Source organism: Guillardia theta (assembly GCF_000315625.1).
Source record: "Guillardia theta CCMP2712 unplaced genomic scaffold GUITHscaffold_3, whole genome shotgun sequence".
NCBI classification, from domain to species: Eukaryota; class Cryptophyceae; order Pyrenomonadales; family Geminigeraceae; genus Guillardia; species Guillardia theta.
Window position 1 is genome coordinate 394678 of NW_005434671.1, and position 17912 is coordinate 412589.

The following is a 17912-nucleotide window of genomic DNA, read 5'->3' on the forward strand; positions in this document are numbered from 1 at the left end:
ATAACACTCAGTCTCCCGAGGAGGTCAGCCCAAGAACACACCTCGCACTCCCTCCCCCCAGCCAAGGCTAAGATGCATGAAGACTCCTTGCGATTCCTGGGGGCGGGGGGGGGATGCAGTATGGGAAGGGGAAGGGGGAGACTCATACATACTTGACAGCCCAAGACCAACACTGAGAGTGCCTGCATGATCAAAGCAAACATGAGGGCAAAGGAAGAGAAATGGCAGGTAACGAACAGGAACTTGTTCCGGTCCATCCACACTTCCTCCGCTCATCCGCTCATCATCGCTCTTCAGTGATGTTTCCCTCCCCCCCCTCCTTCCCTGCCCTCTGTCTCTCCCTCCTCGCCCTCCCTGCTTCCCTGCAACATTTCACCTCCTTTTACATCTTTGCCCGTCAACACGCCTCCCACTTGCCCGCCGCTCTTGCTTCCAACACCTGCTCTAGGAATCGCAAGGAGTCTTCCGCATCCTAGCCTTGGATGGGGGAGGAGTGCGAGGAGTGTTCTCGGCTGCCCTCCTCGCAAGACTGTGTGCCATCCATCCTCAGCTTCTGGACGAGGTAGCCTCCTCTTCTCTCGCTCGTTGCTCCTCTCCAGCCTGCTGAGGTCCCCGCGCAGGTGGACGTGATCTGCGGGACCTCTACAGGAGGGCTCATCGCACTCCTCCTCGGTCTCGGCTACACAGCAGAGGAGGTCACCTGTATCTACCAGTATCATCTCCCCACCATCTTCTCGACCAACCCGGCGAGGAGGTGAGCTTTGCCTCAGCTGCCTCTCAGTCCCTGCCTCGTCCCCGGCCTGCTGTGTCGATATCCTCGTCACCTTCCGTTCGACTCTCCTCTCATTCGGTGAGCAGGTATTCGCCCTTCTGCTCCTCCTACAGGAAGGAGAACCTCTCCAAGGTACGCGTTGAGTTGTTCCCCTCCCCTCCCTCCCTCCCTCCCTCCCTCCCTCCCTCCCTCCCTCCCTCCTCCACCTAAACGAGGGCGGCAGGTGATCGAGATCTACTGCGAGGACAAGTGCTTCCGCGACCTCCAGCGCCACCTCGTCATCACCAGCTTCATGGTGGACAGTAGCAAGTCCTCTCCTCCTCCCCAGCTCAACAACCACCTCGACCCTGCCATCGAGCACGCCTGGGGCTCGAGCGACGGCAGCTGGCATCCGGCAGTCTTCAGCAACATCCCTCAGACGGTCAAGGGCACCAGGGCCCCGGACCTCGACCTTCCCGTCCTCCAGGCCGGGCTCAGGACGACAGCTGCCCCGACGCTCTTCCCCTTGCACGACGGCTACACGGACGGCGCGGTGTACGCCAACAACCCCTCGCTAGTGGGGCTGGCCAAGATCAAGGCACACTTTCCTCGCATCAAGTCCAGAGACTTCCGCATCCTCTCCGTTGGGACAGGACGCTTTCCCTACCGTGCTGAGGTCCCTGGGGATGGCAACGCGGACTGGGGGATCCGACAGTGGGCTCCGCACCTGCTGGACATGCTCAACGACGCCTCCTCTGTGAACGTGGACATGAACATGCGGCTTATCCTCGGGCAGAACTACCATCGGCTCGACCCTCGCCTGCCATGGCGCATCTCCATCGACAACCTAGACGCCATCGAGGAACTGGTGCTCCTGGCGCGGCAGGCGGACCTGACGGGGGTGAGCGACTTTATCAGGGATCGCTGGCTCAATCCTTCGCCTCCTCCGATCGTGTGAGGAGGGAGAATGGGAAGGGGATGCAGCAGGGAGGCAGGTACGGGGAGGGGGCAAAGAGGAAGGACGGTTCTAGCAGAGGTCAGATCTCATGGCTGGTGCAGGAGCCAAGCTTGAGCTTGTTCATGGAAAGAATAGATGGGTAGAATGTCATGAAGGGAATTGGAATCAGAACGAGTCGAAGAAAGTCTTCCTCTCCCGTTGCTTCCAGTTAGCTATCAAGTACTCTTTGCCTGCCACAAGACGTCAGAGTCACTCGCGACCACATTCTATCCTCGTTGTCATCAACGTAGTCTTGATCAGAACCTAGTCCTCTTCCCCCTCCCTCCCTTTTTCCCTCCACAACCACCACTAGATTCTCCTCCTCCTCATCATGATCATGATCATGATCATCATCATCATCATCATCATCATTTCCCCTATCATCCCCCCCACAAGCACATCTTCGTCTCCACAAAAATCAGCGTCTCCACATAATCGTTTTGATGACAAGTTCGTCATTCTCACCCGACATGGCCTTGGCAATCACTTTGTACTCCGACACCATCTGCCATGTCCGATGCTTCTGACCTGCCGCAAGAGATCGTGTGCTCGTAATGACGTTCAGCCCCTTCCATTCCTCGGGGCAGGACGATTCTGCTACTTTGAGCAGGTGCAGCACAGAAGACGGGAACCCCCATCCTCTCATCGACAGGTCCACGTTCAATGTGCCGTTGACCGCCCGTATTTCCTCCTCGCTCACACCCACCACAAACTTCTCCGCTACCTCCGTCCTCGCCTTCGCTGCAGGATACTCTGCCACCAGCTCCCAGCGGCGGAACCTCTGCAAGATGGCATAACAAGCCATGTGCTGACTGCAAGAGTCCACCACCACACAGTAGTCGTCCTTCTTTGGATCCTGCCTTGCCCCGTCGAAGATGAAGTCCCAGCAATAGTTGGGCTTGTGCGCACAGCAGCTCCACCGCGATATGCAGTCCTTCCACTGCTTCTCCGGAACGCAGTAGTCACCATTGCCGAAGAACCTCTCGTCCTTGAAGTGCATCCACAGGGACCCCAGAGGGCACAGGCAGCCGTCGCAGTCGTCCCGTCGCAGGAAGCTCTGCTCCGAGGTCCCGCGCGAGCACACGTGCAGCGACGCCTCCCCAAAGACGATCGACGACGACTCGTTGGCCTTGACGTACCCCTCCTTCCCCAGGGGCGGGTGCATCTCATCGAAGTATTTCCCCCTCAGGCAGATCTTGGGCGACTGGTACTCTGGCCTGCAGATCGCCTCGGGGTCGTTGAGGATGATTATCCCCACAAAGGCGACGACGCAGCCGGCAAACATGGAGATGAGGGCAGTGAGCGACAGCAGCACCTTCCCCTTCCCGTTGCATTTCGATTTCTGCCTCCTCTCTGCCTCGGAGACCAGCCGGCATTCGACTCCCTGTATCCTCCTGCACGTGTTTCTCAGGTGCGCCGCCCGCTCGAGCTTCCCTTTCACGCTGTCTATCTCCATTCGTAGAACATTAACCTTCTTCTCCAACGCCTGGTTTTTCTCCTCGAGGGCCCTCTCCTCGCTCTCCTGGAGCAAGTCGCTGGCAGCCCCCACCAGATGTCCTTCAGACAGTGAAGAGCTGAAGTCTGCCATACCTACTCCACATGATAAAGGTCAGCGGGGCAACGCCGGCCCGGGCCAGCAAATGTCCCTGAACCCTCACAGAGCATTGGAGAATTCCTTCTTGCAGGAGGGCTCAATCCTGCATGCTCCTTTCCTTCCTCTCTCACATCCTATCTTTATGTCGACTTTCCTCTTCCTATCTGAACCAAGTCCACTCCCAAACATCTGCCCCACCTGCTACTCCATGCGCCCCTTTCATTACACGGTGCGGGGGGGCATACTGTTCTGATTTACACCTTGAGAGCATTGTACCACTTTCCCTTGATGCTTACCATGCTCGACCTCACTGTCCTCAAGGTAATCTCTGTACATTAGCGACATCGGTATCCCTCCTGTACGCTCCTCAATCCTCCTGTCAACCTCGTACCCATCATCTTTCCTGCCTGTGTCTGTACCTTCTTGTCTACATTCCGGCCTTCCTGTCACTCTCTCCCTCTCTCTTCTCTACCTCTTAGCATTCCTCTTCTCTTCTTCCGACAAGCCCCTCACCTACTCCTTCCCCCTTCTCCTTCCCCGTTCTCCTTCCCTCCCAGTTTTCCCAATGTCCTTCATATTTCGTGACATCCTGGGGTACCCACCCCTACCCATGGCCCCAACATATTTGCGATGCACCCGTTCCAATGTTTCTTCACCGGTACTTGACATATGTTTTAGTACCGGTGTTTATCGTAGTGTGTAAACCCACCCTTAGTATGAAAATGTACAAAACCATCGACCACCCCTACAAACGACTACCCCTACCTGTGATTGCAATTAGGTTGACTACCCCACCCACCTTTATCTGCACTGGTAACAAAAATATTGCCTCCAACCCGTACCATAAACTTGATCCACCCCCCTCTTGTACTACTGTGCCCCATATGTCAAGGACCCCTCCTCCTCCCACTTCCCTTTTTTTTATTTGTTTTTTGGTTTTGTTTTATTCTTTTTTTGTTTCCCCGATGGATTGCAAAATGCACGGAGATGGAGGGCAAGGCAGGGCAGGGCAGGGGCAGAGAGGCAGAGGGCAGGGAGAACCTCCTCCATCTCTAGCAGCTAGATATGGAGGAGGAGGTAGAGAGTGAGGAGGGAGTAGAGGGGTTGGAAGGAGGAGTGAGCGAGGATGTTCGACAATCGAAGGCTGATCGTTGTGGCAGGAAACCATGTAGAAGATTGAAGTACGATTCTGGAGGGGGTGGGAGTATCGAATCATGAAACGATCTCCATCCTTTCTGCTCCTCTTGCTGTTGTCATGCGGCAAGAAATCCTGCTGCTACAGTAGCTCCCTCGCCTCAGTCCAGCAGCAGCAGCAGGATCAGGAATTTTCTGTGCAGATGCTCCTTGCACAGCCGCTCTCCTGCTCTTCCCTGGGATACAGGCAGGCTGAGGGAGGAAGGTTCCGCCTGAGATTTCTCGCCCGCTGCCACTACAGGAGGCAGGAGGAATCAAAGCTGGTGATGGAGGCGTTTGTCAACGCTGCCTTCCTCTTCAGCGAGCAAGTTGAGCTCTGTCGGGGAGGGAGCGGAAGGTTCCATCCCCACGAGATGACGAGGGTCGTGAACTGGTCTTCGGTGTTTGCGGGGAGGGAGAGGCATGTGCTGATGGTCAAGGTATGGCATGGCCCCACCCTCCTCGCGCAAGACTTCGTCCAGTTCTCAGGCTACGACTGCCTCCTGTGGCAGACGAGCTTCCCTCCTGCTAGGTGGAGCTCAGCTGGAAGAGTTGTGCTCTTTGAGAACGCGACGGCCAAAGAGGTCTTCTCCGACGGGAGGAGGATTGAGATGTGGATCAGCAGCGGGGGAGGAGGAGGAGGAGGGTTGACGCGTGTGAACGTCTCTGTATGGGAGCTGAAGAGGAGGAGGTGCATGTACATAGCGCTGGCGGCTCCCTTCGTACTCGATGCCACGTTCCTGCAGAGGGAGGAGGAGGACGAGGAGCAGGAGGAGCACAGGGAGGGGCAGGGGATATTGTCGCCATTGAAAGCTTCCCTGGACCTGTGCGGCTTCGAGCCAGAACATCTCAGCTACCCGCTCAGTGTCTTTGTCCTGTCGGTTTCCTGCTCTCCGAACTGCACGAGGAGGGCCCGCTCGCACCTGGACGAGCTGCGGAAGTCAGCCCTCGTGGAGGACAGCAACTTGCTCGCAGACTTCTCCTTGTGGATCCGGACTCGCTGTCCTTGGAGGGAGAAGGCCTGCCGAGGAGACGAGCGAGGCATCTGGGCGATGAGAGGAAGGAGGGTGTCGGGGTACACGTGGAGGAGCACTACGACGCTTCCCTTGCTCGCCATGTACAGGCTGGACGAGGAGGAGGAGAAGTGGGAGGAGGCAGGCAGAGTGGGCTGGTCGCAGCTCGTGTACGGGCAGAGCATGGTCTGGCAGCTATGGGGCAACAAGTTGAAGCAAGCTGTGCTTGGCGTGCAGCATTTCCTCTCTCCTCTGGTGTCCGACACCAACGAAATGTTCGAGTGGGAGCCTCTCACCTGCCGCCTACTCCCACTCCACGTCATTGCTCGTAGGTTCTTAAACCTGACTCCTGAGAAAAAGCAGGAGGTAGGAGCACAGCACCAGCACCAGCACCAGCAGCAAGGCCAAAGGCTGGACGGGGAGGAGGAGGAGGAGGGAAGGATCGTGAGGATCGGTCTTGCGGGGACATCGAGGGTTCGAGGGGTCTTCTACGCTTTGCAGGAGGCGATCACGGGGCGGAAGGTGTGGAGAGAGAAGAAGTTGAACCCCTTCTCCTACCAGGACCCGCGCTCAGGGCTCTTCCTCGACTACTTCCCCCTCCAGGGCTCGGAGTTCCATCAGTTCTTCCATCAGAAAGGCATCAGGAACGTCAGGGCAGGGAAGCTCCGGTGCAAGGCGTCCTCGATTGCCCTCGTTGAGTGGCTACTACTGAAGGGATACTGCAGAGCTCCATGCTCATCAGCGTCATCATCATCATCATCACCATCATCATCACCATCATCACCACCATCTTCTTCTTCTTCTTCTTCTTCTTCTTCTTCTTCTTCTTCTTCTTCTTCTTCTTCTTCTTCTTCTTCTTCTTCTTCTTCTTCTTCTTCTTCTTCTTTTTCTCCCTTAGATCTGCCATCCACCTCCTGCAAGGACAAGGAAGTGCTCGTGATGTCCGTGGGGCTGTACGAGGTGCTGTGGGGTCAGTACCACCTCCTGGAAGAGTGTCTGTATCATTTCTTCTCCACCCTTCATCCCCCCTGCCACAACTCCTCCACCCTCCTCGTCTTCAAGACGGAGGAAGCAGCGCCTGCCAAGAGGGAGGATCAGCTCGAGCTGTGGCAAGCCAAGGTCCAACTCGTGAACAGCATCGGGAGGCGGCTGGCCCGCAGCTTCGGGGTTGTCCTCCTCGACGCTCACCTCCTCTCCCTCTCCCGCTCCGACGCCACACAGGACGGGTCGCACTACTGGAGGTTCCACATGCTCGACGCCGACGAGCTCAAGAAGTTCTCCATGGTGGACTTGGGCAACGAGACAGTCGATCCAGGTGCGGAGAGGATAGTACCTTCCCCTCCACATCCCATCCCCCTTCTCTTCCTCCTCCTTTGCCTCCCCCTCCTTTGCCTCCTCCTCTTGCTTCTTCACTCCTTCCTTCTCCTCTGCAAGACCTTCTCGCATTTCTCCCCCTCCAGTCGCCTCCTCGTTCTCAGACTGGCAGCAGATCGATACGGTCATAGGTTCATCGAGAACTCTGTGACCAAGACGTTGGCGAGCTCAATCCTCCACCTTGCGATTCATCACAGGAGGGGAGGAAGAGAAGGTGTTCTTCATTATCGCAACACAACTGCCTCCTCCTCCTCCTCCTCCTCCTCCTCCTCCTCCTCCTCCTCCTCCTCCTCCTCCGCCTCCTCCTCCTCCGCCTCCTCCTCCTCCTCTTTCCTTTCCTCACCATCTCCTGCGGGCTGCCACCTCCGTCTTCTAAGATCGCAGAGCTGCATGTCGGCTCTTCGAAGTTTCCTCTTTCCCTCCTACAAGTGGAACGCATCAAGTGCCATCAAGGAAGGAGAGGAGGAGGAGCTCGAACAGCATGCGGCCTATCGGTGCTCCTCCTGTGTCCTCCATTATTGGAAACCTCTTTCCAGGAAGAGAGTCTGCAGGTCTTGTCCTCAAAGCTTCCCCATCCTCCTCCTTACTCGTTTCCGCTGTTTTCCTCCTCCTTATTCCTTATTCTGATCTTCTTTTCCATCGCTCCACTATCTCTTCCGTTCATTCCTCTTCTTCCTCCCCTCTTCTCCTCCTTCTCTCCTTCGTCCTCTCTTGCATTCTAATGTAGGATCTCAGCCTTCTCCGAGGATCGCACATTTACTTCTACGGGGTCGGGGAGACTCGCCAGCTTGCCGCTCTCCTCGTGTCCTGGCTGCAGCACAATCGCTCGATGCCTGTCCTTGCAGACGGTTTCGATGCAGCTGCATGCAAGGGAAGGGCAAACGTGTCATGGAGGCCCCTCACTCCCTCAAGTCACTTCGACTTCCCCGTCGAACAGGTCCGGCTCCTTCCTCCTCCTCCTCCTCCTCCTCCTCCTCCTCCTCCTCCTCCTCCTCCTCCTCCTCCTCCTCCTCCTCCTCCTCCTCCTCACGCCATCGCCAGCATGACATCCACATTCTCCACCCGTATGACCCGGGCTCCCTCCATGAGGCAGCCATGGCTCATCTCCTCCAGCGATTCGCCTCCGGCCAGTCTGATGTAATCTGGCATCGCCGACCTCCTGCCAGCGATCGAATGCTGGAAAGTGATCACATGGGAACCTACAAGATGCTCTTCGCTCCTCCCGTCCTCCGACTTTCTCCCCAGCTTGCCTCCTCCTCGGTCTCCCTTGCACCTTCCACCTACATCCTAGTGACAAGGTCCTCAGGTACATCAAGAATGTCTCCTCCTCCTCCACTACTTGACCTTTCGCGGGAACATCGCACGACAACGTCTGAAGCGCTGGCGCTCCAACCAGAATGCGAATCGAACGGGTTCACTTGAAACTCTTTCTTTATGACAGAACCAAAATGCGTTGACTTGCAACAATCAACCCTCGTTCTATTTCTTCTTACTTACAACTGGCGTAAACTCCCGAGACTCTAATAAGCTGGGTCGTACATCTCCTTTCTCACTTGATCCTCTGATTGGATCTCTAGACGAGTAGCAAGATTCTCTTTCTTCGCCTCCTGCAACATTCTGGTCATCTTCCGCCCTCTCCCCAACAACCCACACACCCATTCCCTCGCTCCCTCCTTCCTCCCCTCCTTCTGCTCCCTCTCCTTACCTCGATCACCATCAACGCTATCTTCGCCGACACAGACCGGATCTTCGTCAATGGCGGATACAAGCACTCCACCGCAACGTCCTCGGGCGTCACCGTGTCTGCTACTGCCTGAGCTGCGATCCGCAGCATACCGTCCGTCACGTGCTTCAGCCCTCCAAGCACTGCTCCAAGCCCCACCCCTGGGAAAATATACGCATTGTTCCCCTGCCCAGGCACGAAACGCTTGCCCTCATACTCCATGGCCGGGAACGGGCTTCCACTCGCAAAGAGCACCTTGCCCTTGGTAAACTTGACCGCTTCTTCAGCAGTGCACTCTGCCTTGCTCGTCGGGTTCGACAGCGGAAAGATGATCGGTCGCTCGTTCAGCTCGGCCATCAGCTCAATCACCTGCTGCGAGAACGCCCCAGCTTGTGCGCTAACGCCGATGATGGCTGTCGGCTTCAGCTTTCTCACTACCTCGATGAATTCCTTAATCTCCTCCGGGTACTCGTGTGCGTATGGGATCTTGTGATGCTGGAGCTCGTGCAATCGAGAATGCACTACAAGCCCCTTGGAATCCACCAGCCAGCAGCGCTTCTTAGCCTCATCCTTGGGCATACCCTCCGCCACAAGCTCTTCCACTATGAGGTCAGCGATTCCGGTTCCGGCCTCCTGTCCTCAGGCTTCAGAACACTCAGCTCGCATGCAAGGCATGCATGTGGAAGCATGCAAGTCTTACCCCTGCTCCTGAGAACAAGAACAGCTCGTCCTTCAGCTTCGTGCCCTTCATCCTCGTCGCACTCAAGAGCCCTGCCAGGGTGACGGATGCAGTCCCTTGGATGTCATCGTTGAAGGTACAGATGCGATTTCTATACTTCTCGAGCAGCTCAAACGCCGTGGTGTTCCCAAAGTCTTCAAACTGGATCAACACGCCAGGGAAATGCTCGTGCAGCCCTATCAGCACCTCTTCCATGAACTGCATGTACTTCTCCCCTCGCACACGGGGCTGCTTCAGACCCGTGTAGTAAGGATCGTCGATCAAGGTCTGTGTGTTTGTTCCCACGTCCACTGTGATGGGCAAGCAACGATCTGGGTTGATCCCACCGCACGCAGTGTACAAGTTCAGCTTTCCAACTGCACATCCAAGCATCAGACCACGCAGTTACAAGTCAACGGGCGCCAAGACCCTCGCAGGCCTATGAGCACTCGATGTCTTCACCCCGCCAAAAGCATAGAGGAGACTTCACCTGGAATGCCCATGCCGTATGTCCCGAGGTCTCCTAAGCCCAGGATCCTCTCTCCGTCGGTGATCACCACGACGTCTACTTTCTTCGACGGCCAATTCGCAAGGATGGACTTGACAGACCCCATGTCCTCTATCGAGATGTACATCCCCCGAGGCCTCTGGAAGATATGCCCATACTTCTGACACGCCTCGCCCACGGTTGGAGTGTCTTGCAAGGACGTGTCAGAGTCTTTGAGGGCATGGTAACAAACTCAGGACATACAGATAAGAGGCATGATGTCAGTGACATGATCGACAACCAGGCGGTAGAAGAGGGTCTCATTACGATCCTGCGTCTATGATATCAATACAAGCAAGAGGAGCTCAGAGTGTACCTGAAGGCCCATCAGATAGATGTACTTGTCTAGGGGTGACGGGCAGTTGTTGAGCTGCATGAGGGCCCTCTGTGCTTCTGTTTCAAGGGGAAATGATGTTGGAGGTAACAGTCCTTGCAGACAAAGCATCTTGCGATGTTCCTTGGTGAATGCCATGCCCTTGTTGATGGATGGGTCTTCCAGCGCTGTCATTGCGCAGGTTTTCCCGGCAGATGCTATCGCTTGTGCTATCTCCTGATCAGAGTACGATGAAGGCGCTGATGCTGATGCTGGTGCAGGAGCAGGCGCAGGCGCAGATGCAGCAGGCGGGACGGGTTTATTGGAGCTATCGGTAGGTGCCATAACGCTCCCCTTCTTCTGTTCGGTGGGTACTACGGGCGGATTGTTGCTACTGGAGCCGCACCCCATACTACCTGCAGGGCAGGGTCAGCAAAATTTGCTACCAGCCATTAGTACGAGATCGTAAACTTTGCTGCCCAAATCAGCTTTGTGTACCAACAAAACAAATACTCTATTTGTATGAATGATTCAATATAAGTACAAATATGGTACAGTAAAGACTAAAATATAAATTATTGTTCACAAATAAACATAGCTCTAATATGTAAATATACTTTTATCTTCTACTGATCCTTTTTTTAAAATAATTATATAGATGAATGGTATAAATAACAAATTGTTTTAAACGAGAGGGCTCAACTATACTGGGGTCGCAAGGGACCCACCGGTAATATTTGCATTATCACCCCAACTTGCATGCTACCCCCTTTTTTCTCTTTCAGAAGTACCCACCCCCTCTACAAGTTGTGATCCCTACCTCCTACACTGGAATTCCAACTAGCAGTCAACGTGCAATTGCTACCCCACCCTTAATATTCCCAAAAACTTCGAATTAAGTCTTGGGGGTGGGTCCGGTCTGTCCGAAGGTGGTTAGGCGTATACCACCCACCCCTATCTCATCTGGCAAAAAGAGTCACGAAGGGTCAGGGGTCATGGGGGGGATGAGGGCAACACCAGTGCTGTGGGCGTGGCAAGGCGTGGGGGCTGCTGGGTGAGCGAGGGGTCTGCACTTTTACCTAGTGAGCGGGGGGATGTGCCACCCCCCACCCCCCACTCTATCATTCATTACTACAACATCATACGGTCAACTGAGGGGTAGGGGTAGACATTTTCGATTTGCGGTTTGATGACAGTACCCCCATAGGGTGAGGAATGATGGGGGTAGGGGTCAGGGGTCAAGGTGTCAGCTTCCGAAAGTCGGTCATGAGCTGTAATTCCGTAAGATCGAACACATCCTAAAAAGGAAATGGATCGGAAACAGCGAAGCAGCAGACGAGGAAGAATGCGTGTGGGAGTGAAGACAAGTCAAGTCTGAGTAGCAACTCAATCCTTTTGAAGTGGCAAGATGCTTCGGGCACACAGAAACACTAACGGGCTGTGTGTGGTAGTCTGTCTGACGGATTCATGAAATTCTACTCAATCCCTCAGAGAGAGATTCCGCTCACTGGTTGGTTGTCTGCATGGAATCATCTTATTTCATGTATTCTGTTGATTTTTTCCTGTAAACTCTTTATTTTTTCGTTTTCTCTTCTTGAACTTATGAACTTTTATGTCCAATGTGTTTTTGCGAAAAGTTGATTTGACGCGCGAGGCTTCGATTCGTGGTTCTTTCCGACCCCAGCCACTTGCTTCCCTCTTTATTCTACAGTTTAGGTAAAGAAAGTTCTTGTACTATCATGTCATCAAACTCTGAAAGCTCGCTAGCATGTCTCTCCTGCGAAACACAGGTTATCAAACAACTTAACTAGATCAATTATCACCTTGAGATCGACAACTTCAAAATTTCTTCTGCAATTTTCCTCCAGAAACCGCATAGCATCAGTGTTGTGACTGTCTTGCGCGAGGAATACTCTAGTTTTTGCATCCATGAATCTGTTCCAACATGTCACTTGCTAGCTAGTTCTTGCCCCACAGGGCATGATGGAACCTCTTCAAAGTTTGCACAATGGACTCCACTGCCGATTCATGATAGACGATGTCGGAACAAATTATCACCTGTCAAACGGTCATATCTTGCATGAAGTTCGAACGGAACCACACATCAGGTGCGATGTTTTCCAGAGTATCCATGATGTGATCTTCATCCGTTGATTTCCCCCACTCGAGCGTTTTCACAACAACGTTGCGGCCGCGACAATTGATTTTGGATGCAACATGGAGCCTGGGGAGAACTTGCTTCAAGTCGGTCATGATCATCGTTTCACAGTCAAGCCTACAAGGTACGACATTCAGCAAGACTCCTGAAGGCATCCCACAGGACAAACCTCGAGCAGATGCATCCCAGCAGCCCTGTACCAGAGCCAAGTTCAAGAATATTCTTCCCCTGTACGATACTCGGGTTTGAACAGAAAAGCCGCGCCAAGGCCATGGTTCCATCCTGTTGCCGAAATAACTTGAAAGACAAGTAGGAAAGAACGAAATGAATACCCACACTGTGATGCCAGTGTCAGCAGGATCATTTTCTATTCTTGAAGTTTCTTCCTGCATCTTTTTCTTTTCTATCTCGTACGGGAAAAATATCTCTTCATCCGCGTCGTCAAAAACTCTTGGCGACATTAGGCACTATAGTATCATCAAACATCAGGCTCACATGTTTCGCTTAGACAAGACGTCTTCAAAAGCTTTGGATGAAGGATACTGTTCTACAGTAATCGTGGATCCGTCGGGAAGTTTAAAGCGCAGGGGCTTCTGGAACCTATCCTGCCAAGAAGCGTACGACCTCCGCCTGTGGCAACCCCCATGAATCGTTCTCAAGGACGAAAACAAAATCTGGCACCATGTGCTCACGTGACTTGAAAATGGTGCTCCGACGAGACCGCAGTCCACCCTCCCTACGTTCCTAGCTCAGCTGCGTGCTAGCGCAAGATGCGACCGTACCGCTTGCAGGGCCGGCGCTGAAGATAAGATGCATCGCAATGAGACTCACGAGAGAAGGAGGAGGCTGAGTGCGGTGTCGACGTGCTTCATGCATCGTCTGCATGATCGTCCGCGTTTTCGCTCTTCCTATCATCACCATCCCCCGTCCTTCCTCCTCCTCATTGCGTCCAGAGCGAACATGATGCCATGTCCGCCAGGCGTGCACCCCCACCCCTTGCTTTAATTTTATACCCCTACCGAAATCAGAAAGATTGGACCCCTACCATCAATTTTCCCTGCGAATTGAAAATGAAATGACCGGTATGCTACTAAGGTAACCCAACCATACTCGCTATCACCCCTCTCCGAATTCAATGTCCTACTATTTTTCTCTCCAAGGCTGATGGGAAAACTCCTACCGCACGTGAAGGCTCCTCCTCCTTTTGCATTGCCTTCTCCTCTATCCCCCCCGTTCAGCTCCCCTCGCTCCTGTCTCCTGCTCTTCTTACCTCTCTTCCTCTCTCTTTCTATCTTGCAGGCCTTACATCTACAGCTGCCACAGGCTGGAGCTGGTGACTTGCTGCCTCCTTCCTGCCCAAATCCTCTTGGCTCCTTGGTGGGCATTGTAGAGCGCAGGGCTGGGAGGCTTACTGGCGTATGAAACTTCCCTGAAGCTGTGAAACATGGAGGTCAAGGATCTTGAGTACACTTCGGGTGTTGGTATCAAGGCAGTCTCCTTCGGCTACTTCAAGCCTGAGGAGCAGCGAGCGCTGAGCGTGAAGCGGATCACGAGATCCGTTACTTTTGACAGGCTCGGGCGGTCACAGCGAGAGGGACTTTACGATCCTTCTCTTGGCCCCATCGACCCCTTGGAGAGATGCGAGACATGCTCGCAATCCTACGATGACTGTCCAGGGCATTACGGGCACATCGATCTATCCCTTCCCACGTTCCACCCCCTCCTGTTCAACGAGCTCTACAAGCTTCTCCGATGCTGCTGCTTTCAATGCAACTCACTGAGGATGAACGAGGAGCAGGTTGCATTCTTCACCTGCGTCCTGTCTAAGATCAGAGAGGGGAAGCTCGCAGAGGCCAGTGACTTCCTCTTGTCGGAGTCCTCGCTGGTTGTGGACTCGTTCAATCCGATGGAGCTGGATCATAACATTATCAAGCTGGCCAAGAAGGAGATTCAGTGCAAAGATTTCAAGTTTGAGAGCAAGACGCAGCATCAGCAGGAGCTCTGGAACCTTGCTTGCTCCATGTTCACGAGCGCCATCCCGAAGAAATGTGCACATTGCAGTGCTGCGTCGTCGACTCTCAAGAAAGACGGATACATCCGAATCCTGAAGAAGCCTCTGTCGAAGCGGCAGAGAGTACATTCGTCCAAGGCCGTGAAGAAGGGCAAGGGCGATGTCAAGGAGAAGGGGAAGGAGACGAAGGGCAAGAGAAAGTCGATGGAGCTGATCTCTGAGGAGGCGGAGGAGGATGAGGAGGATGAGGAGGAGGCGGAGGATGATATGTCGGATGACAACGATGGGGATGGTGAGGACCTGGATGAAGACGACGACGACGATGACGAAGAGGAGAACGAGGACGCGAACACCAAGTCCAAGCACGGCAAGTCCTCGCAGAAGGAGGAGGGGATCATGCATTCCGAGGTGAAAGAGAGGAACTCCAAGGCAAAGAAATCAGCCTCCGAGCTCCCGGTAAACATCACCCCCCTCAAGGCCTTCAATCTCGTCCAGAGAATTTTCCGTCGCAACTCCGCATTCTTCGACCTGCTGTACGGGTCGCACGCCAACGGCAAGCTGTCGTGCGATGCCAACATGTTCTTCTTGCAGACCCTTCTCGTAGCTCCCAACCGGTTCCGTCCCCCCATCCACCTGGGGGAGCAGCAGTTTGAACACCCTCTCAATGTGTGCCTCAAGAGCATCATGGTGGAGAACGAGCAGATCCTGGAGCTGCTGGACAGCAACAACGGAAACAAGACAAGCTCTTCCCTTGACAGCGAGGTGCTGCTCAGGAAGTGGAGCAGGATGCAGAATTTTGTTAACCAGATGATCGACTCGACCAAGGCAGAAAAGGCGCAGGAGGGTGTCAAGGGCGTGAGGCAGGAGCTGGAGCGCAAGGAGGGGCTGATGAGGATGAACATGATGGGCAAGCGAGTGAACTTCGCCTGCCGTAGTGTCATCTCCCCCGATCCCTTCATGACGACAGGACAGGTGACTTGCGGCCCCTCCTGCTGTCCGTAGCTCGTCCATCTGCTCCTCTCCTCCATCCCGCTCCCTTCTGCCACCCCTTCCTCACTTCCACACTCACTTGTTCGCTCTCTTCCTCTTCTCTCCCTCCCCGTCTATGTGCTGACTAGGACGTACAGGTTGGTATCCCTGAGGTCTTCGCGAAGCGACTCTCGTGGCCGGAGCCTGTCAATCAGTATAACGTGAAGCGGCTGCGGCAAGCGGTGCTCAACGGGCCTCACGTATGGCCGGGGGCAAACTACGTGATCGACGAGCGAGGAAACAAGATCGACTTGTCCAAGAAGCAGGCGCAGTTCCGAACAGCCATGGCGAAGCAGCTGGAGAAGAAGGACGCGAGGGGTCAGTGCTGGAAGGTGGGGAGGCACCTCAACGACGGCGACTACGTCCTGGTCAACAGGCAGCCGACGCTGCACAAGGCGAGCTTGATGGCGCACCAGGTGAAGGTGAACCAGGGGCAGCGGGTGATCAGGATGCACTATGCCAACTGCAAGAGCTACAACGCTGACTTCGACGGGGACGAGATCAACGTTCACTTCCCCCAGGATCAGTTCGGCCGTGCGGAGGCGGCGTGCATCGTCAAGAACGACCTGCAGTACATCGTGCCGACCGACGGGAGCCCGATCCGAGGTCTTATCCAGGACCACGTCATCGCCGGCGTCCAGATCTGCCAGCTGAACAGGATGTTCAGCCAGGAGGAGTACCACGAGCTGGTGTTCCTTATGCTCTCCAACCTCACCAGCGAGCTCGGTCTGCCCAACAACGAGATCCTCACGGTCCCTCCCTTCCTCCTCAAGCCCGTCAGGAGATGGTCAGGGAAGCAGCTCATCACCACGATCCTCGTCAACCTGCTGCACGACGTTCCTCCCATTAACCTCGAGTCGCCCTGCAAGGTCAAGGGCAACATGTACAAGCAGCACACGCACGAGGGGAAGCTGGTGATCCGGGGCAACGAGCTCCTCACCGGCGTCCTTGACAAGAATCACATCGGCGCCTCCGCCTACGGCTTAGTTCATGCTGTCTTCGAGGCCCACGGAGCTGAGAAGGCCGGCCTCCTCCTCACGATCCTCGGCCGCCTCTTCACTCACTTCCAGCAGGTCCCCTCCCTCCTCCTCTCCCTCCTCCTTCCCTTGCTCGCTCCTTCCCCCCTCCTTTCCCCTTTCGCACTGTCAACTGTCCTCCCGTTCAACCCCATTCCTCGTCCTCTTCCCCTCCCCCCTCCCTCTTCTCTCCTGCTCTGACTTCGCCTACAGACTCATCGCGCCTTCACCTGCGGCGTTGAGGACCTCATGGTGACGGAGGAAGGAGACGCCAAGAGGGCGCAGGTCCTCGATACGGCAAACTGGAGGACCCTCGACTCCTCCGCCAAGTTTGCAGAGATCAACTTCGAGGACGACTGCTCCAAGGCGACGGGCAAGGAGCTGGAGAGGAGGAGGAGGGCCGTGCACGCTGCGCTAGCTCACCTGCTGTTCGAGGAGAAGGGGAGGAAGCTCAACGATCAGCGCATCTCGCAGGCCCTCGCGACCGTCACCTCGGGAGTGATCGACGCGATCCTGCCGGGGGGCCAGCTGATTCCCTTCCCCGAGAACAACTTCGAGATGATGACGGCGACGGGCGCCAAGGGCTCCAAGGTGAACATGTCGCAGATCTGCTGCCTGCTCGGTCAGCAGCAGCTCGAGGGCCAGCGTGTGCCGGTGATGGCGAGCGGGAAGACACTGCCATGCTTCCAGCCGCTGGAGACAGACGCGAGGGCAGGCGGGTTCGTGGGCGACCGATTTTTGACAGGCATCCGACCACAGGTGAGAGAGAAAGGGAGGAGGAGAGGGAGAGGGAGAGGGGAAAAGCTGTTCGTTCCCTGCTATCTTTCTCCATCCTAGACATCACTACGAGAATCTCTTCCCAGCACTTCCACCTGCACTACTCGCTCCTTGTCCATCCTCATCGCCTTGGCCTCTCCTCCCCACTTGGTCCTCGTGCTCACCGCCATGACTCATGTCTCTTGCAGGAGTACTTCTTCCACTGCATGGCAGGACGAGAGGGTCTGGTTGACACAGCAGTCAAGACCTCGAGGTCTGGTTACCTCCAGCGATGCCTAATGAAGCACCTCGAGTCCCTTACGGTACTCTCCTCCCCCCTTCCCTCCTCCCCCCTTCCTCCCTCCCCTTCCCCCCTCCCCCCCTTCCCTCCTTCCCTCCTGCCCCTCCCCCTCCCCCCTTCCTCCTCCTCCTCCTTCTACTCCTACTCCTACTCCTACTCCTACTCCTACTCCTACTCCTGCTCTTAATCCGTCTGCTCCTCCTCCTACACCTGCTCCTACTCTTACTCCGTCTGTTCCTCCTCCTACTCCTACTCCTGCTCCTACTCCTGCTCCTACTCCGTCTGTTCCTCCTCGTCCTCATCCTCCTCCTTCTCTGCTTCTTCCTTCCTCCTCATCTCCCCTCACTCTCCTCGCAGGTGGCATACGATCGCACTGTGCGAGACAACGATGGAGGAGTCATTCAGTTCCTGTACGGTGAAGACGGCATCGACCCAGTT

General features: G+C 55.1%; 5 protein-coding genes across 5 annotated transcripts in view; 3 read left to right on the top strand and 2 right to left on the bottom strand.

The window, feature by feature from the left end:
- GUITHDRAFT_132133 (hypothetical protein) overlaps positions 1 to 1709 on the top strand; it is a gene marked incomplete at both ends in the record, with an annotated part of 2934 nt that extends 1225 nt beyond the window's left edge. The window contains 5 exons of the mRNA XM_005841312.1: positions 160 to 228; positions 449 to 562; positions 621 to 754; positions 859 to 904; positions 996 to 1709. Coding sequence (XP_005841369.1) covers positions 160 to 228; positions 449 to 562; positions 621 to 754; positions 859 to 904; positions 996 to 1709 — 1077 coding nt within the window. The remainder of the gene's footprint in view (positions 1 to 159; positions 229 to 448; positions 563 to 620; positions 755 to 858; positions 905 to 995) is intronic.
- Positions 1710 to 1874: 165 nt separating this feature from the next.
- GUITHDRAFT_99872 (hypothetical protein) lies at positions 1875 to 3687 on the bottom strand (the record flags this gene model as incomplete). Its single annotated transcript, XM_005841313.1, has 4 exons — positions 1875 to 1939; positions 2214 to 3338; positions 3541 to 3591; positions 3639 to 3687. 4 exons carry the CDS (start codon positions 3685 to 3687, stop codon positions 1875 to 1877), a joined length of 1290 nt encoding a protein of 429 aa, XP_005841370.1.
- An 869-nt stretch (positions 3688 to 4556) lies between these two features.
- Positions 4557 to 8324, top strand: GUITHDRAFT_132135 (hypothetical protein; the record flags this gene model as incomplete). Its single annotated transcript, XM_005841314.1, has 6 exons — positions 4557 to 6176; positions 6450 to 6843; positions 7100 to 7116; positions 7630 to 7839; positions 7944 to 8208; positions 8281 to 8324. The coding sequence occupies 6 exons, from the start codon at positions 4557 to 4559 to the stop codon at positions 8322 to 8324; spliced, it is 2550 nt and encodes an 849-aa protein (XP_005841371.1).
- GUITHDRAFT_149994 (hypothetical protein) lies at positions 8318 to 10622 on the bottom strand. Its single transcript, XM_005841315.1, has 6 exons — positions 10207 to 10622; positions 10095 to 10161; positions 9834 to 10040; positions 9326 to 9720; positions 8608 to 9258; positions 8318 to 8509 (listed from the first exon to the last, which is right to left on the bottom strand). The coding sequence occupies exons 1-6, from the start codon at positions 10396 to 10398 to the stop codon at positions 8423 to 8425; spliced, it is 1599 nt and encodes a 532-aa protein (XP_005841372.1). The 5' UTR covers positions 10399 to 10622; the 3' UTR covers positions 8318 to 8422.
- A 3183-nt stretch (positions 10623 to 13805) lies between these two features.
- Positions 13806 to 17912, top strand: part of GUITHDRAFT_160655 (hypothetical protein) — a gene marked incomplete at its 5' end in the record, with an annotated part of 7460 nt that continues 3353 nt past the window's right edge. The window contains 5 exons of the mRNA XM_005841316.1: positions 13806 to 15344; positions 15500 to 16474; positions 16631 to 17176; positions 17383 to 17496; positions 17832 to 17909. Of these exons, the coding sequence (XP_005841373.1) occupies positions 13806 to 15344; positions 15500 to 16474; positions 16631 to 17176; positions 17383 to 17496; positions 17832 to 17909 (3252 nt within the window). The remainder of the gene's footprint in view (positions 15345 to 15499; positions 16475 to 16630; positions 17177 to 17382; positions 17497 to 17831; positions 17910 to 17912) is intronic.